The following is a 15118-nucleotide window of genomic DNA, read 5'->3' on the forward strand; positions in this document are numbered from 1 at the left end:
GGGTGGGGGCGGGGGGCGGCCAGAGCTCCGCGCCGGGTTTTATCGGCGAGCCCGGCGGGCTGACTGCTCAGGGTCCGACCTTTCCGATTGGAGAAGAAAAGGGGAGAGGAAAGGAGAACGTGTGAGGCACACGGAGGCAGGAGTGAGCAGTCTGCGGACTCGATAAACCCAAGTCGAGGCGGGCGGAGGGTCACGGAGGACCGCGCGACCGGGGCGAGGCGGGAGGTCCGGTGGGCGTGGCCGGAGGCCTGGTGGGCGTGGCCGGAGGTGTGGTGGGCGTGGCCGGCCGGGGGGGGGGCGGTAGGCGGGGCCTTACGGAGTGGTGGGCGGGGTCTTCGCGGTGCGGCGGGCGGGGTACGGAGTGGTGGGCGGGGCCCCTGGAGCTCAGTATCCCGCCCGAGCCCCATCCTCCTTCAAGGCCAAATTTTGGCTCCCGCCTTTGCCTTTGATTGATTTCTTTTCTTCTTCTTCTTCAATTTTTTTATGTTTATTTTATTTTTGAGAGACAGTGTGAGCAGGGGAGGGGCAGAGAGAGAGAGAGGGAGACACAGAATCTGAAGCCGGCTCTGAGCCGTCAGCGCGGAGCCCCACGTGGGTCTGGAACAGCTGACGAACAGTGAGATCCTGACCGGAGCGGAAGTTGGCGCCTAACCAGCTGAGCCACCCAGGCGTCCTGCCCCCTTTGGTGGATTTCTTAACTTGCTCAGAACCTGGGTGGATCCCAAGTGTCGTTGACAGGGTCCTTCCGCAGAGCGCGGGGCCGTCAGCCACGACGCTGGATGAGAAACGGCTGGGTACGGTGGGGCTGGCATCCACACAACCCGGGCCTCTGTGTGGTTCTCTCCCCAAAGTCGAGTGTGGAGCCCATTTTACAGACGGGGAAGCTGAGGCAGAGAGGGTGAGCATCACGGGCTGAATGCGGGGCCGGGGGTGTGGCTGGGCCCCCGTGGACGCTGCGGGAAGGTGCCGCTCAGCCGCTCCCCTGCCCCAACCTGGATGTGGAGACGGGCTGCGGGGAGGACACAGAGGCTGTGGCCTTGCCCCGGGGCCCCCCACAAGTGGACGGCGATGGCCGTGTGCCCTGGTGTGGTGCACAGGAGGGCAAGGAAAGCAAGCCTCAGGATCGTGGCCGCGTTCACCAAGAAGCCGGTTTGGGGGCTGGGGGCCGACCAAACAGTGCCCAAGGAAGGGAGAGCTGTTTCCAGAGACCTGATCAATCAAGTCATTCCTGTACCGTGATTATAATTGTGTCAGGACATGGCAGAGACACGAGAGGGTGGTTCAGATCTGAACCGGGAGCTGGGCTGTTTGCAAGGGGACGGCTGGGCCTTGTGGGGCCACAGGCTCTGTCTCTCTAGCCTCGGGCTCCACAGGAGCAGGGCGCTCACCGGTGTCCCTCTGCAGACGGGGGAGTGGGCCTGACCTTCGGCCGGGTCTCGGGCTGGGTGCCATTGGCCGTGGGGACGGTCGGCACCCGAGGGGCAGGACCCCTCTCAGGAAAACCCCATGGCCGGGCGGGCGGACGGCCCCGGATCCTCGGGGAGGCTTTGGGACTGGAGCCCCTGGAGAGGCATCCCTGGGTGGTGCTCAGTGTCACCTGCTTCAGATGGATTTTAAAGCAAAGGGATCGATCGGTCTCTAGATTCTGGATATTTGTCATCCCAGGAAGTCCTGCCCCCCGTGCACCTGTGAGCATACGGGGGTGTGTGTGTGCGTGCATGACCACATGTAGTACCACACGTGTGTTTGTTGTGGCGCCTGGGTCAGGTGTGACGCAGATGGTGGCAGCTTGTGGCTCTCAGGCCACCACTGCGGGCACGTGAGGGAGGGCAGCATGGCTGTTTTCACCGAGGCCCCAGCCCCACAGACAGCCCCCCAGAGCGGCCCCAGTTGGGCCTCCGCACCCACTTGGACTCCTGATGGGATGTGGTCAGCCGCGGAGGGGGCTCTGGCTCCTGGGGGGCCTGGCGTGAGCCAGCCTCGGGGTCCAGTGCCCTACGGGGGGTCAGCCAGGCCCGCGGCACCTGCCACGCGGGCCACGGGCACAGTCTGCATCGTCTCGACCCCTTCGACGGCCCCCACCCCACAGGGAGCACGCGGTCCTAAAACAGCAGGACAGCCCCGCACTCGTGGGTCTACCTTTTAAAAAATCCAAACCAGAACACACGTGTAAGTTGTTCCTTCAAAGAAGACGCCCCAGGAGAGAGAAGAGACAGAGAGACTGAGAGACAGCGAGAGCAGGGTGGAGAGCGGGAAGAGGGAGGTGAGGGCCTTGAGACATTTCAGATGGGCTAGCAGAGCTGGGTGCTCCTTCCTGCCTTCTGTCGCCTTTATCCTGAGAGCCCACCCCCTCCTGCCCGAGACCCGGGCTGCTTTCAGAGCCAGAAGCAACCCCGGGAGCCCTCAGCGTCCCTGGAGCAGGTGCAGGACGGATTCTGGAAGCTTCCACGCGGCGGAGTGTCTCCACAGATCTGCTGAGCCCTGCGGCGTCCGCGGCCCAGCCCAGCCCACTGTACCCGGCTGTTCCCCAAACCTACCGCGGCTGGACGCGAGCAGGTTCTCCCCGAGTGGGGATGGTGCCTGTGGGTGGCTGTGTGGGGAAGCACCTGGGCCGCGCTGCACACTCTGCTGCCCTTGTCTGCCCCCGCCCAGCCCGGGGCACTGGGCCACTCGTCCCTGCCCCGGCCAGAGCACCAGGCTGGGAGACGCTGACCCCTGGTCCAGAAAGACAAGGACACTCTTTCCCACCTGCAGCCGCTGTAAACAGCAAGCGCCATTCAGCCCTTGTCGTCTAAGAAGCAGCTGAGGCCGGTTCCTGAACACATACCCTGAATAGGAGGAAACCGGCCACGGTTTAGGAACAGAGGTATAATCAAATTCGCATTTTCTATTCCAATAAGCATCTTTGAATTAATGCCTATTCCACTAATTAGGAAGGTTTTATTAGCGTTCTACTCGGTTAATAAAGCACACAGCACAGACCACGGATAATATCGCGGTCATTTCTCCACGGAGGCAACAGCAGAGGGAGAGTGAGCGAGCCGGCTGACAGAGCGGAGGGCACGCTAACCAGCCCTTTACAAGTATGGAGGGAACGGTCTGGGAAAAACACAGCCTCCTCGGTGGGCCCTGTTCGCACCACCCAAACCTTGGGCCCCAGCTGGTGCAGGCGGGCCTGGTTTGGGGCGCAGCACTGGGACCCGCGCGTCCACCTGGGACACGGGAGGCCGATACCCCTGCCCCGACGCCCGGGCGCTGTGCTCGGGGCTCCGGGGCCTCGGCCGAGGACAGGCACGGTGGCAGGCGGGCTCGGTGTCAGTGGACAGGGCTGTGCCGGTCTCCGTGACCCCGGGGGCTTCGGAGGAGGATGCAAAAGTGTCTCAGCGCTGACCCGTCCCAGCCACCTGGGGTCGGGGCTAAGTGGGTCCGAGTAAGGGCGGTTGCAAGCTGGCCCTGGGAAGGGGGGGGGGGTGAGGGCGGGGCTGGGGCAGCGTGGAGCGTGGCAGGAGGGGCCGGGCTGGAACCCCAGAACCCTCACATTCCCAGGACTTTACCAGAAGGCGTGTGTGTGAGCACACGCGTGTGTATTTCCAAGGGAGCACGATGGACAGAGTTCCAACACACAGAGATTTACTGTGTCGCTGTTACGAGCCGTTGTGTGTTTCCCGAATTTAATCAGGTTCTAGAATTCCATGCGGAAGGTGGCACTTTCGTTTTCTGTGAGATTACCTCTAACAGTTTTCATAAAAAAAAAACAAAAACAAAACCCGTGGTCTCAAGCGACCATTTCATAAAAACGCATCCCGAATCACTTGGCGGTGAAGCCCCCAGTGTTGACAAGTGACGTTAGGACCACCCCAGACACGGTCTCAGGAGGCCACTGGGGGAGGGGTGGGCATCCCGGTGGGTGAATTCAGAGCCTCCTGGAAGGTGGGGCCTTCCCTCGCCCCTCACTGCACCCTGCCCGCCTCGCCCCTCACTGTGAGGGAACCCTCCCAGATGTTCTGCTCTTTGGTGCACGTCGGGCCCTGCAAACCTGGTGTGGAATTCTGGGAAGGGCCCCCGCCTGCTCTCGGCAACCTGCGTGCCCTCACGTCCGGAGCCGGAGCGAGGGAGGTGGCTCCCTCCTCCCCAAATAAAGACCATTCAAATGTGAAATCAAAAGTTTAATCTGACACCGTTAAATATATTTATATATCTCGCACTGGAGGATTTCTCTTGAAACATAAGAATTAGAAATTACAAGTAGGTATATGCTTCCTATATTCAGATAAATTGGTTTCTATTCAGTATTGGGATTCCGGACAGGCAAACACATCACGGATCTACTGCGGTGGACGACAGGACGGGGCCACTTACAGACACAACGGTGTTGGCGTCTTCCTCCCCAGCCAGAGGCCGCTCTCCCAGCGCGACCGTTTCTGGGATGCAGTGTCCATTGGGACGGGAAGGGCGGTGTGCATGAAGCAGGGCGTGGGGGGGCCCGGGGATGCGCTCACACCGAGTCCTAGATGGAGCCCAACAGTGTGGAGCTGTCTGCGCCCCTTCCTGGATTCCATCGTTCCGAGTTCAGCGAGATGAGCCCTGTTTCCGGGGGTGGGCGGCGGCACACCTCACGGTCAAGTGCTATTCCGGCAAGCCCAGATCGCCTCTGGACGCCCGTGTGTGTCACACGAGGGTCCGACCTAGGCGACTGGGGGGGGGGGGCTGACGACCGGGGGGCCTGCGGCCAGCACTGCCACTTTGCTCCCTGCTGCTACGAGCTCACGCAGATTGAAATGCCCGTCTCCCCGCAAGTCCTTCTAGGAACGGGTGCTCGGGTGCTCTCCGGATGCCGGCAGGGCCCGGGACATCCCCTGAGAGGGGGGAACAGGTGCCTGCTGGGGGGCTAGAGCGCTCCTCGGGGACCGGGAGCTTGGGACCTGCCAGACTGTTCCCAGACTCCGGCTGTCCCGGGGGAGAGTGCTCTTTAGCTGCACCTGCTGTTGCGACGTGTGAATCCGTATTTTGAAGTTAAAAGTGTGGCTCCCCAGGCGGGAAAGCGGTTGCCCCTGGAGGCCCCTGCCGGCCCCTGGGGGTGGGTGGTAGAGATGGGCCGTGGACCTTGGAGTGGGGGGGGGGGTCAAGCAGCCCGGGTGGGAACAGAACCGAGATGCGGTGACGATTTTCTTATGATTTGCCCCAAAGCTGCTGAATGTTAGTAACTGTTGCTCTGACTCCCGAAGAAGCCGGTGGCTCCTCTGGGTGAGGAGCGTCTCAGAGACAAATGCCACGTGTGTCTGCCGTGCCCGGTGCCCTGCCCGCGTCGTCTGGGCCCCCTCCCTGCAGAGCCGGCCGCCCTCCAGACTCACAGGTCACGAGCCAGCCCTCAGAGGCCGTGCGGAGCGCGAAGCCTGCTGCATCGTTAGGACGACGCTGTTTGCAATTAAGAATGTGAATGTGTGCTTCAAGGAAAAGGGTTTTCTTTCAGGAAAGTGAAACCGGATAAAGTGATTGCCCCCTGTAATCGCGTGATTCCACCGATCTCTCCTTACTGTGATTTGGTTGAACGAAAATGCGCATTTTAACCGGTAAACTGCACCGACCAGGCAGTTGTGTCATTCCGGGTGCGGGCGCCTCCCGGCCCGGGGCCCCCCCGCCCCGCGGCTCACTGCGGGAGGGCCCTGAGGATGGCGTTGACCTCCTCCGCCACGGCCGTCAGCGCAAACTCGAACTGGCCCTGGAAGGACAAAAGCGGGGGAAGCCGTGAGTGGGGCCGCTCTCCTCTGGACTCCAGCCCTTAGCTCTGGTGTTATTCCGCAGAAAGGTCGCATATGTGCACAGAAAGGAGAGGTGTGCGGGATCCCGAGGCCGGCTTCGGCTTCCCGGCCTCGATCGCCGCACGCTGCTTACGGAAGGTGCTGGCAGGGGGAGCCGAGTGAGGGCACACGGGAATTTCTATTTCTGCAAGTGTTCTGCAGCTCTGAAATAATTTCAGAATTTCAGATAAAAAAACCCCTAGGAAAACAAAGTGTGCTGTGACTGATAAGGTCTCTTCACGCTGATCATATGAGGGTCTCGTCACATTCCCGGGGGCCACGGAGGGACGGGGGCCGAGCGTGCATGGTGCTGGCACCTGGGTGGAGGTCCCCGGCTGGGGCAGGTGCCGCTGGGGGGCGGGGGGCACGGCCGGGGCAGTTTGGGAGTCTTTACGAGGCTTCTGGTTCCGTGTAGGATAGGTCTGTGGTTCTGTAGGAGAATTAAGCTACATTTGCCTCAGTGCTCGGGGTTGACTTTGGCCATGAAGAACCAGCCAGGTGGCCCTGTTGAGGTATTTTAAGAAATCCTCCAGCTCACAATGTGTTCAGCCTAGTCTTACGGCCGCGTGGCTTCTCGGTTCTCCCCAGAGCGCTTGGGATTTAGAGCCTCTCCCCCACCGAGGGCCTCTCCCCCACCCAGCTCAGACCTTGTGTCACGTTTGATTTCCACAGTCACATTCAGACAGAACAGGGGCTTGGGGACTTCTGGCACTTTCTGGGGGAAACAGCGGGACCCCAGGAGGCAGGGGAAACTCCCTGCAGTCCCGGAACCGTCACCCCAAGGCACAGAGCACACTCCTCTGGGCCTTGGGCCACCTCCATTTCATGAGTGCCGTTGACAACTTCAAGTCCTCTTGGGTGCAAAGAAGCAGTTTTGCAAGGGCATCTTTTACGGACTTTGGGTCTTTGGTGGAGGCTCGTAGCCTCTGAGAGTGAGGACGACCTTGGCAAAGAGGAGATTCTGTACTTGGCGACTTCAGTGCTCTCACGGAACAGGCGTGGGAGCTCCTGCTGCTGCTGGACACGGGTGTCTCCGAGCGCCAACGGAACGGACCGTCGTCTTCACCGCACTTCCAGCTCGGGAGCAGCCCTGTCTTTCTGCCTTTTGCTGCAGACGTGGCCTTTTCAGTAAGTATGCAAATCAGCCACGCTGAGGCGCTGGAGGACCCCAGCGCACCCGGGGGACATTTGACGGCCACACAACAGAGCCGTGGTTCTGAGGGCCGGAAGCAGGGGAGTCTGGCAGAATGTTTAGTGAATCTAGAACATTCTCCTGCAAGGGTGCTGGGGTTTATCATTGACATCTTTTCATAAAAATGTGATGTTCTCCCCTTCCCCTGCATCTGGTGCATGGGGGGCTCCAAACACTGGAGGTCTGCCTGCATCGTTTTCTGTTGAGATTCGGGCGGTTGCTGGGACCCCGACGGACCCTCCTGGGAGGGGCCCCTGTCCCGCCTGGGACCTGCCTGGGAGAGGTCCAGTCCCCTTCCCCTCTGCCCTCGCTCGGAAACAACCGCGGAAAGGCGCCCGAGGGCTGGCCCACAGTACCTTTGTCTGGACCATGCCCGGTCTCTGGTCCCTCAAGTGCTCCAGGGTCGCGGCGATATCGATCTCCTTAGCGCCTGCAAGAAACAACGAACACAAATCGGGCCGAGTCCAGACACGAGATGAGCCGCGCTCCGCGGTCACTCTCCTGCATCAGGCCCTTCGGGCTCAGAGGCCAATTGAAAATGATTACACTCATTCCTCAGCAGGCCTGGCAGACAGCTGCGATTTCGGTGCTCAGAGAAGAATAAGGCAAGGCGGTTTTCATTAGCATCGATTCAAGAAAGCCGGGCTAAAAAATTGCTGTCAGAAGCCCAGAAAGATACTTGCAACAGCCACATCACTATTAGAAACTAAAATGTGATTTTTGTGTGTGGCATTTTAAAGAACGTTTTAGAAATAGAAAGTATATAGGCTTTAATTTCAATTGCGTAGGATCTTTTTTATTTCACGTAACGAAAGATTAGACTAATAGATCCCATCCATCTGAATATTGGCTTTTAAATGTGGAGCTCCCAGCGAGGGTTCCAAACGGTGAGAAAAGGCAGAGACGGCCCTGGCGGTATTCACTGGCCGGACTTTCGCAGAGAGGCCCCTCCCCACAGACAGCATCCGTCTCGGGCCAGGTGATCCGGGCTTCACAGAAATAATACCATTGGAGTTTGAAATTTTGACCTTATTGTTGTTGTTGTTGTTTGATGTTTATTTATTTTTGAGAGAGAGAGACAGAGCATGAACAGGGGAGGGGCAGAGAGAGAGGGAGACACAGAATCCGAAGCAGCTCCAGGCTCCGAGCTGTCAGCACAGAGCCCGACGCGGGGCTCGAACTCATGAACCGAAAGATCATGACCTGAGCCGACGTCGGACGCTCAACTGACTGAGCCACCCAGGCGCCCGACATTATTGTTAATTGTTAATTCAACATGTATTCTTGTTTTTCTACTTCTAGGAGATAGAGAACAGTGCCGGCTCTCAGGCCCGCAAGCTTCTTACGGTTTAAGAAGCATTTTACACAAATGCAAACCGTGGGCGGGGGAGCAGCCGTCACCTCCCAGGTGGCCTCGGACCCACGCGCCGAACCCCAAGCAGGTGCGATGTTGCCAGCAGCACCTCGTCACCAGGGCCCCCGCCACGCAGCAGCTCATGCCCGGTCGCACGGAGCAGGTGGCCACGACCGTCGGCAGCCAGATGGCATCAGGCGGATGGGCCGAGAGGCCCCGCGTCTCCAGGCCCTTCTCTGTCTGCACCCCCCAAGTGTGCACATCAGTCCCCTGAGGCACAGAGCCAGGAGAACGAGTCTGAAAGCTTCTAAGATTGTTAGAACGTTTCAAGTCCTGTGGTTCTGTGGCTTACGGACAGCGGGTGCGATGGGCATCGAGGGAGAAAGATGGGCAGGGGAGGGGCTGGGAGGAAACACGTCCAAAGCAAACGTAGCTGCACAGAGGGGAGCAGCAGGAAGTACGGACAACCTGGCCGTATGTCCCCCAGACCAGGAGCCCGGGGGCTGGGGGCACCGCTCGGCCGGCACTGAGGCCGGCCATATCCATGACCCCAGTCTCCCCTTCCCCGTCCTTGAGCAGACACGACAGGAATGTTCACGTCTCTCTCTCTCTCTTTCTCTCTCTCTCTGTTTTTAATGTTTATTTACTTTTGAGAGAGAGAGAGAGAGAGAGAGAGAGTGGGGAAGGGCAGAGAGCGAGGGAGACACAGAATCCGAAGCAGGCCTCAGGCTCCAAGCTGTCAGCACAGGACCCGACTCGGGACTCGAACCCATGAACCGTGAGATCACGACCTGAGCTGAAGTCGGATGCTTATCGGACTGAGCCACCCAGGTGCCCCATCATGCTAGGGCTGTAGGGACAGTGCTGGGCGCATCGGGAGCTCCTAGTCAATGCGGCCGCCTTACGGGAACCGAGCTGCCGGGTAAGGACCGTCCTATTGGGACACTGTGAGTTCCCCCATGTCTTAAATCAGGGCCTTTATGAAGGGGAAGAAATTCCCCTTCTGGACCAGCCAGACGTCCCCCAGGGAGCTCGGCAGTCGGGTCCGCTGAGAAACCCACTCAAGGACAAGACAGGTCAAGTTCTGGGCGTGCCGGTCAGCTGGCCTTGAGGGTTAGAGTTTTTGGAAGCCGACGAGGCCACAATAAACAGTCTTGGTTTAAAGGGAATCCGTGAGTCTGAGACCCTCTGAAACAAAGGAGGAGTCTGCCCTGCTACCGAAAGGGGGGAAGGACGAGAGAGGAAGTGGGGGGGGGGGCCCGGCCACGGCCACGGTGTGTGGTGGCTCCCGGTCGCCGCGGCTCCAGGAGCCGCTGCCTCTCGTCGCCTCCCCACTGGAGCGCCCTGCCCTCAGGGCCCGCTCGCGAGTCACAGGGACAGCCGTGCACAGAAACTGGCTTCTTCAAGAAACAAGCTGGCCCTCAGAAGGTTAAACCCGACGCGGAGGGCGAGTGAGGGGGAGACGAATGTGTCCCGCCCCACGCGTGGCACTTCCGTTCTCCGGCCGGGCGGGTCAGCAGCAGAGCCCGGTGCTCAGGGCTGTGCCGGGACGGGTCCCACAGGTGCGGCCACGGCCCGGGCACTCGCTGCGTTCCCCTTCCCCAGTCCGGGGCTCCCTGCCGGTGTGGGTGGGGTCTCAGGCTGGCACAGAGCGCTGGGGGGGGGGGGTGCCCTGCGGGGCCCGGCCACGTCGTAATTCACAGCAGCCACGGCACTCCAGACGCGCGTGAATGGTGCTTCGCAGATCCCGGGCGCTCCCGGGAGGGAAGTGCTTCTGCTCGGCGATATCCCACGCTGGCCTCCAGGCTCGCGCAGGGCCCCTACCTTCTGCGACCGCTCGCCTTCTGACCACGGGTCCTGGATTTCAGAAGCATCCGGTGCGGGGGGCAGGTCCTTCCGAAATGAAATCCCAGGGCTTCGTGTAGGATCCAGACTTAGATAAAAAGTGTCTTTTGAGGGCACTTTCTTTTAGTCCTTCAGGCTGGTTGGAAAACCTCTTTCAACAGCTGTTTCATTCTGAGGCCGTATGGAGGCCGTCCCTGCCTGGAAGCCGCCGGCACGGGCTGGGGACACGCGACGTGGCCCGGCGCTGCCTCTGGTCGCACGAGCGGCCCTCCCTCCTGGGTGGCTGCCGCGAGCCTGCAGGATCCTTGGACGGATGTACGAATAAACTCTCTGGTTCTATTACATCGTGACGCCCTCTGGACCACTGTTCGTGAGAGAACGTGAGAGAACATGGCTGTCCCCGGGGGGGTTCGAGATGAGGAACCGGCCAGGGACTGGCTCAGGAGCCCACTTTTCCTGGAGCCAGAGTTGGACAGTGAGGAAATCAAACCGATGCTTAAGAAACGTCCAGGACGAAATTCAGGCAAGCGACGGATTTACTAAGTAAAGCCGGCTGGGTGATGCGGACGTCCCCTCGCTTGTTAGGATAAGACCATTAGTTGTTGGCAACGTGAGCAAAGGGAGAAGCTTGCAGAACTCACGTCCGTGGTCCGTCCTGAGCAGTGCAGACACAAGGGGACGCGGGGGGAGCAGCCGCCACACCCTGTCCGGTGGCTCCCACGTGCAGTGGGGCCTCGCGGTGCACGGAACACAGAATCTGCATTTATAAACAGATCCGTGAGGGTCAGAGCGTGGAGAGGGTGTGTGGGTCCTTCGCTGCTTTATGAAAGGCTTTACTGAAGGCCAAGAGATTTATTTAAATCCTCCCAAATCAGGGAAGCTCCCTCTAGTGCATTGAAAAGGGGACCCTCTGTTTAAAAATTTCATTTTGCCGACAACATGTTACATTCTAGGGGAACAGACTATTGGGTGTGGTGCTCACGTCCAAAAGCCTAAAATTGGTCAAAGAATCATAAGCTACAAAAAGAATCGAGTACCCAAGACAAGACCGGCAGGGATGCAGACTGGTTTCCAGTGTTTTCTGTCTGAAAGCATCGTGACCCCAACGCCGGAGTGCTCCCTGAAGACCCCATTCAAGGCGGCTCTGCAGGTGCACCCCTCCCCCCCCCCCGCCCACCCCGGGACCCAGGGCCATCCCCCACTCCCTGTCCGGACCGTCTTCCCTGCGGCCCTGCTTGGTCCACTGACTCCCCCAGGGCACCGTCCAGTAAATACTGATCTCTGCCAGTCTCCAGTTCACTCAGGGTCCACTGGTTTCCAAGTTTACATATCAGCTAAATCCATTTTTAAAAGTATTTAAAAATTTTTTTTAATGTTTATTCATTTTTTGATAGAGACAGAGTGTGAGCCGGGGAGGGGCAGAGAGAGGGGGAGACACAGAATCCGAAGCAGCTCCGGGCTCCGAGCTGTCGGCGCAGAGCCCGACGTGGGGCTCGAACCGTGAGATCGTGAGATCATGACCTGAGCTGAAGTCGGACGCTTTACCGACTGAGCCACCCAGGCGCCCTTCAGCTAACTCCATTTTTAAGACAGGAAAGGTTTTCTAGCTCTAGGTAAAAGGCATTAACCATTAACCATTTTATTGAAGTATGGAAACTGATTTTTGCAGGGAAGGAATCAACCTGAGGTTAAAGGAAACCAAGTTCGTGGCGGGGTGCTTTGCTCTCCCCTGGCGTTTGCTCCCTGGTCCAGGGGGTCGTGTGGCCCGCCCACTTGTGCCAGCGTCAGGTGCACACGCCTGGGCGCGGGCCGTGCTGTGTGCAGACACGGCTTTCTGCCCCCTGCTACCTAGTGAGGCCGAATACACGTGAATCAGTTTTGCTACAGAGTTTTTACCCAGAAGGCTTGCAACCTGCCGGGGTCCGGTGTGTTTTCTTCCAGGTAAAAGAGACAATGTGTGTCAAGTGTGCAAGGGGGAAAAACTGTTACTTTGCACGAGGAAGTGGTCTTGCTTCCACTCCAGGGGGATCTGAGCAAAGGAGCCAAGTGGTGACATGCTGCCCTGGGAGAGCAGGGCTCCTGGTGAGGTGGGGTGGGGGGCCGGGGTGGGGATTGGGTGTGAGGCGGGGGTGGGGGGGCCAGGGTGGGGGGTGGGGGTGAGGCGCGGGTGGGGGGCCGGGGTGTGGGTGGCAGGTGAGGAGGGGTGGGGGGGTGACATAGGGGTGGGAGGTGAGGCGGGGGTGGAGTGGGGGTTGGGGGTGAGGGGGGGGTGGGGGGCCGGGGTGGGGGTTGGGGGTGAGGCGGGGGTGGGGTGGCCAGGGTGGGGGTGAGGCGGGGGTGGGGGCCGGGGTGGGGGGTGGGGGTGAGGTGGTGTGGGGGGGTGACATAGGGGTGGGGGGTGAGGCGGGGGTGGGGTGTGGGTTGGGTGTGAGGCGGGGGTGGGGGGCCGGGGTGGGGGGTGGGTGTGAGGCGGGGGTGGGGGGGCCAGGGTGGGGGGTGGGGGTGAGGTGGGGATGGGGGGCCGGGGTGGGGGGTGGGGGTGAGGCGGGGGTGGGGGGCCGGGGTGTGGGTGGCAGGTGAGGAGGGGTGACATAGGGGTGGGGGGTGAGGCGGGGGTGGGGTGCCGGGGTGTGGCGTGGTGGTGAGGCAGGGGTGGGGCGGCCAGGGTGGGGGGTGGGGGTGAGGCGGGGGTGGGGGGGCCAGGGTGGGGGGTGGGGGGGCCAGGGTGGGGGGTGGGGGTGAGGTGGGGTGGAGTGGGGGTTGGGGGTGAGGCGGGGGTGGGGGGCCGGGGTGGGGGTGGCAGGTGAGGAGGGGTGGGGGGGTGGGGTGGGGGGTAATGTGGGGGGGGTGAGGCGGTGAGGGGGGCGGGGAAAATCGGGGAGGATTTCTGCTGACCTTGGAGGGGAATTGCCAGATCACAGGGGACGAATCTGCATCCTCATCACTTGAGAATCAAGCATGCCAGAACCCACCCCCCGAATATTTTTCATGTTCTTTTATTTCTGTTTAGTTGTGTGTTTGAGAAAGAGAGAGAGAGCGAGCGAGCACAAGCCGGGTAGGGGCAGAGAGAGAGGGAGACCCAGAATCCGAAGCGGGCTCCAGGCTCCGAGCTGTCAGCACAGAGCCCCATGCGGGGCTCGAACCCACAAACTGAGAGATTATGACCTGAGCCTAAGTCAGACGCCCAACCGACTGAGCCACCCAGGCACCCCTTTCTCGTGTTTTTTAAAAAGCAAATTCCGAGTCATTTTTCAGGAGAAACTGAGATCCTTCCACATTTTTATAAAAACTGTAAGTCAGACAGAACCTGGGCTCGGTCAGCGTGCAAGGTCACTGCAAGGCCCCCACCCTTTGTTACCGCCGGAGGTCGTGGGGCTCCCAGTGGGGCACGCGGGCCGGGCACCCGGGTGGAGGTGAGCGCGCTGGTCGTTAGGCGTGAACAGGGACAGGTGGGGGGACGGCCCAGCGCCCCGGGGACCCCGGAGACCCTGCCCTGCCAGGTCCCGCTGCCTCTCCCACCCGCCCCAGGAGCAGGTACCATGGGCTCAGGGCAGGAAGGAGATGCAGAGGCAGCGAGGGACGCGGGAGCCCCCTGGACGAGGTCCCACGCAGCCCAGAGAAAGGCCCGTGTGGTGACTGCGCGGGGGTGGGTCCTAGGACGGCAGCGGGACCCCCAGCCCCCGCCCCGCCGAGGCACCAGAATCGCCGTGGGCCCGTGTTCCTGAGTCCGCGGCTCCAAGCGGGTCCTCCTGACCTCCTGTGAGGTTGGGACACAGAGGCCAGCCAGGCCGCCCCCGAACGGAGGAACGAGTCCTTTAGGGCGACTGGCCCTCCGCGGCTCACAAGTGGGCCTGGCAGCCGCCGCTCAGCCCTCAGGGCGATCTCTGCTCAGAGAGTCGGCCACGCGGCAGGCCCTGCCCTGGAGCCCGAGGCCTGGCTGGGCTCCCGCTGACGGCGAAGCATCGGGACCCTCTTCCGTGGACTCCCCTGGGCCTCATGGAAAGGGGACCGCGAGGGGTCTGTTCCACCGGCAACACTCAGCACAGCGTGTTCTGTCCGACTCAGTCCGGGTGACCGTGGGACTCTGAGAGTGACAGAGGCCCAGCCCCTGCACCGCTGCCCCGGCCAGACGGCACCCGCTCCCGCCAAAGGCCTGACACCACATGTTCTCCCCTTGGATTAGCCTGGCCTATGGTGTGTGCGGATGGGGTCGCAGCCCCGAGACCTGTGACCGGACGGGGCCCCCGCCTGCCTGGGCTGCAGCTCTGTGCACGGCCTCCGACCCCGTGCCACCCCATGTGCCCGGTGCCGGCTGGGGCAGGAGCGCGCCGCACGGCAGGGAGCCGATGAGGGGGGAACACGCACACGCCGCCCGATGGAGGCGACTTGTCCAACCGCGGTGCAGCCCACGCGAGGCCCCCGCCACCCCGTTCCAGACGCGTCTTTCAGCCTGAGATTGTCACGAAGCTGGAGATGAGGCGTTTGCCCCGTGAAGTCACGCTGAGGCCACGCTGTCGGTGAAATTCATTTTCTGCCAGCTCTTCACGTTTTCATGCTTCAAACATAAGACAGACACGTTCCCCTCGACACACGCCATTCTCGGTGGCCTTGTCTGTGGCCACGTGCATGCCCGCGGCGAGGGTGGGCTCAGCCCTCCCGCACACCTCCTCCCCTCTCCTCCAGCCAATCCTGTCACTTCCTAGTCAGTGACCCTGCCCTTCCAGGCCCCGAACAGACCCTTCCCCGCTCCCCTGCTCCCCAGGCCCGGGGACCACAACCACTACCCTGTCTCCGCAGGCCTGACTCGGAGGGTCCTGCTGCCCTCTGTCGTCTCAGCCTCCTGGGCTCTGCCATTTGCAGAAAGACCAGGGATCTGTGTCGCCCCGGCCAGCCGGAGGGGTTCTGGAAGTCGCCAAACCTCTGAAATCT

The 15118-nt window shown here is 61.1% G+C and overlaps 1 protein-coding gene across 1 annotated transcript in view; it reads right to left on the reverse strand.

Annotated features, from left to right (window-relative positions):
- Nucleotides 1-4151: 4151 nt before the first annotated feature.
- The window catches only part of PTPRN2 (protein tyrosine phosphatase receptor type N2), a 768343-nt gene continuing 757376 nt past the window's right edge, over nt 4152-15118 (reverse strand). Inside the window, 2 exon segments of the mRNA XM_030297386.1 lie at nt 4152-5719; nt 7347-7420. Coding sequence (XP_030153246.1) covers nt 5648-5719; nt 7347-7420 — 146 coding nt within the window. The 3' untranslated portion in view covers nt 4152-5647.

This window comes from Lynx canadensis, chromosome A2 (assembly GCF_007474595.2).
Source record: "Lynx canadensis isolate LIC74 chromosome A2, mLynCan4.pri.v2, whole genome shotgun sequence".
NCBI lineage: Eukaryota > Metazoa > Chordata > Mammalia > Carnivora > Felidae > Lynx > Lynx canadensis.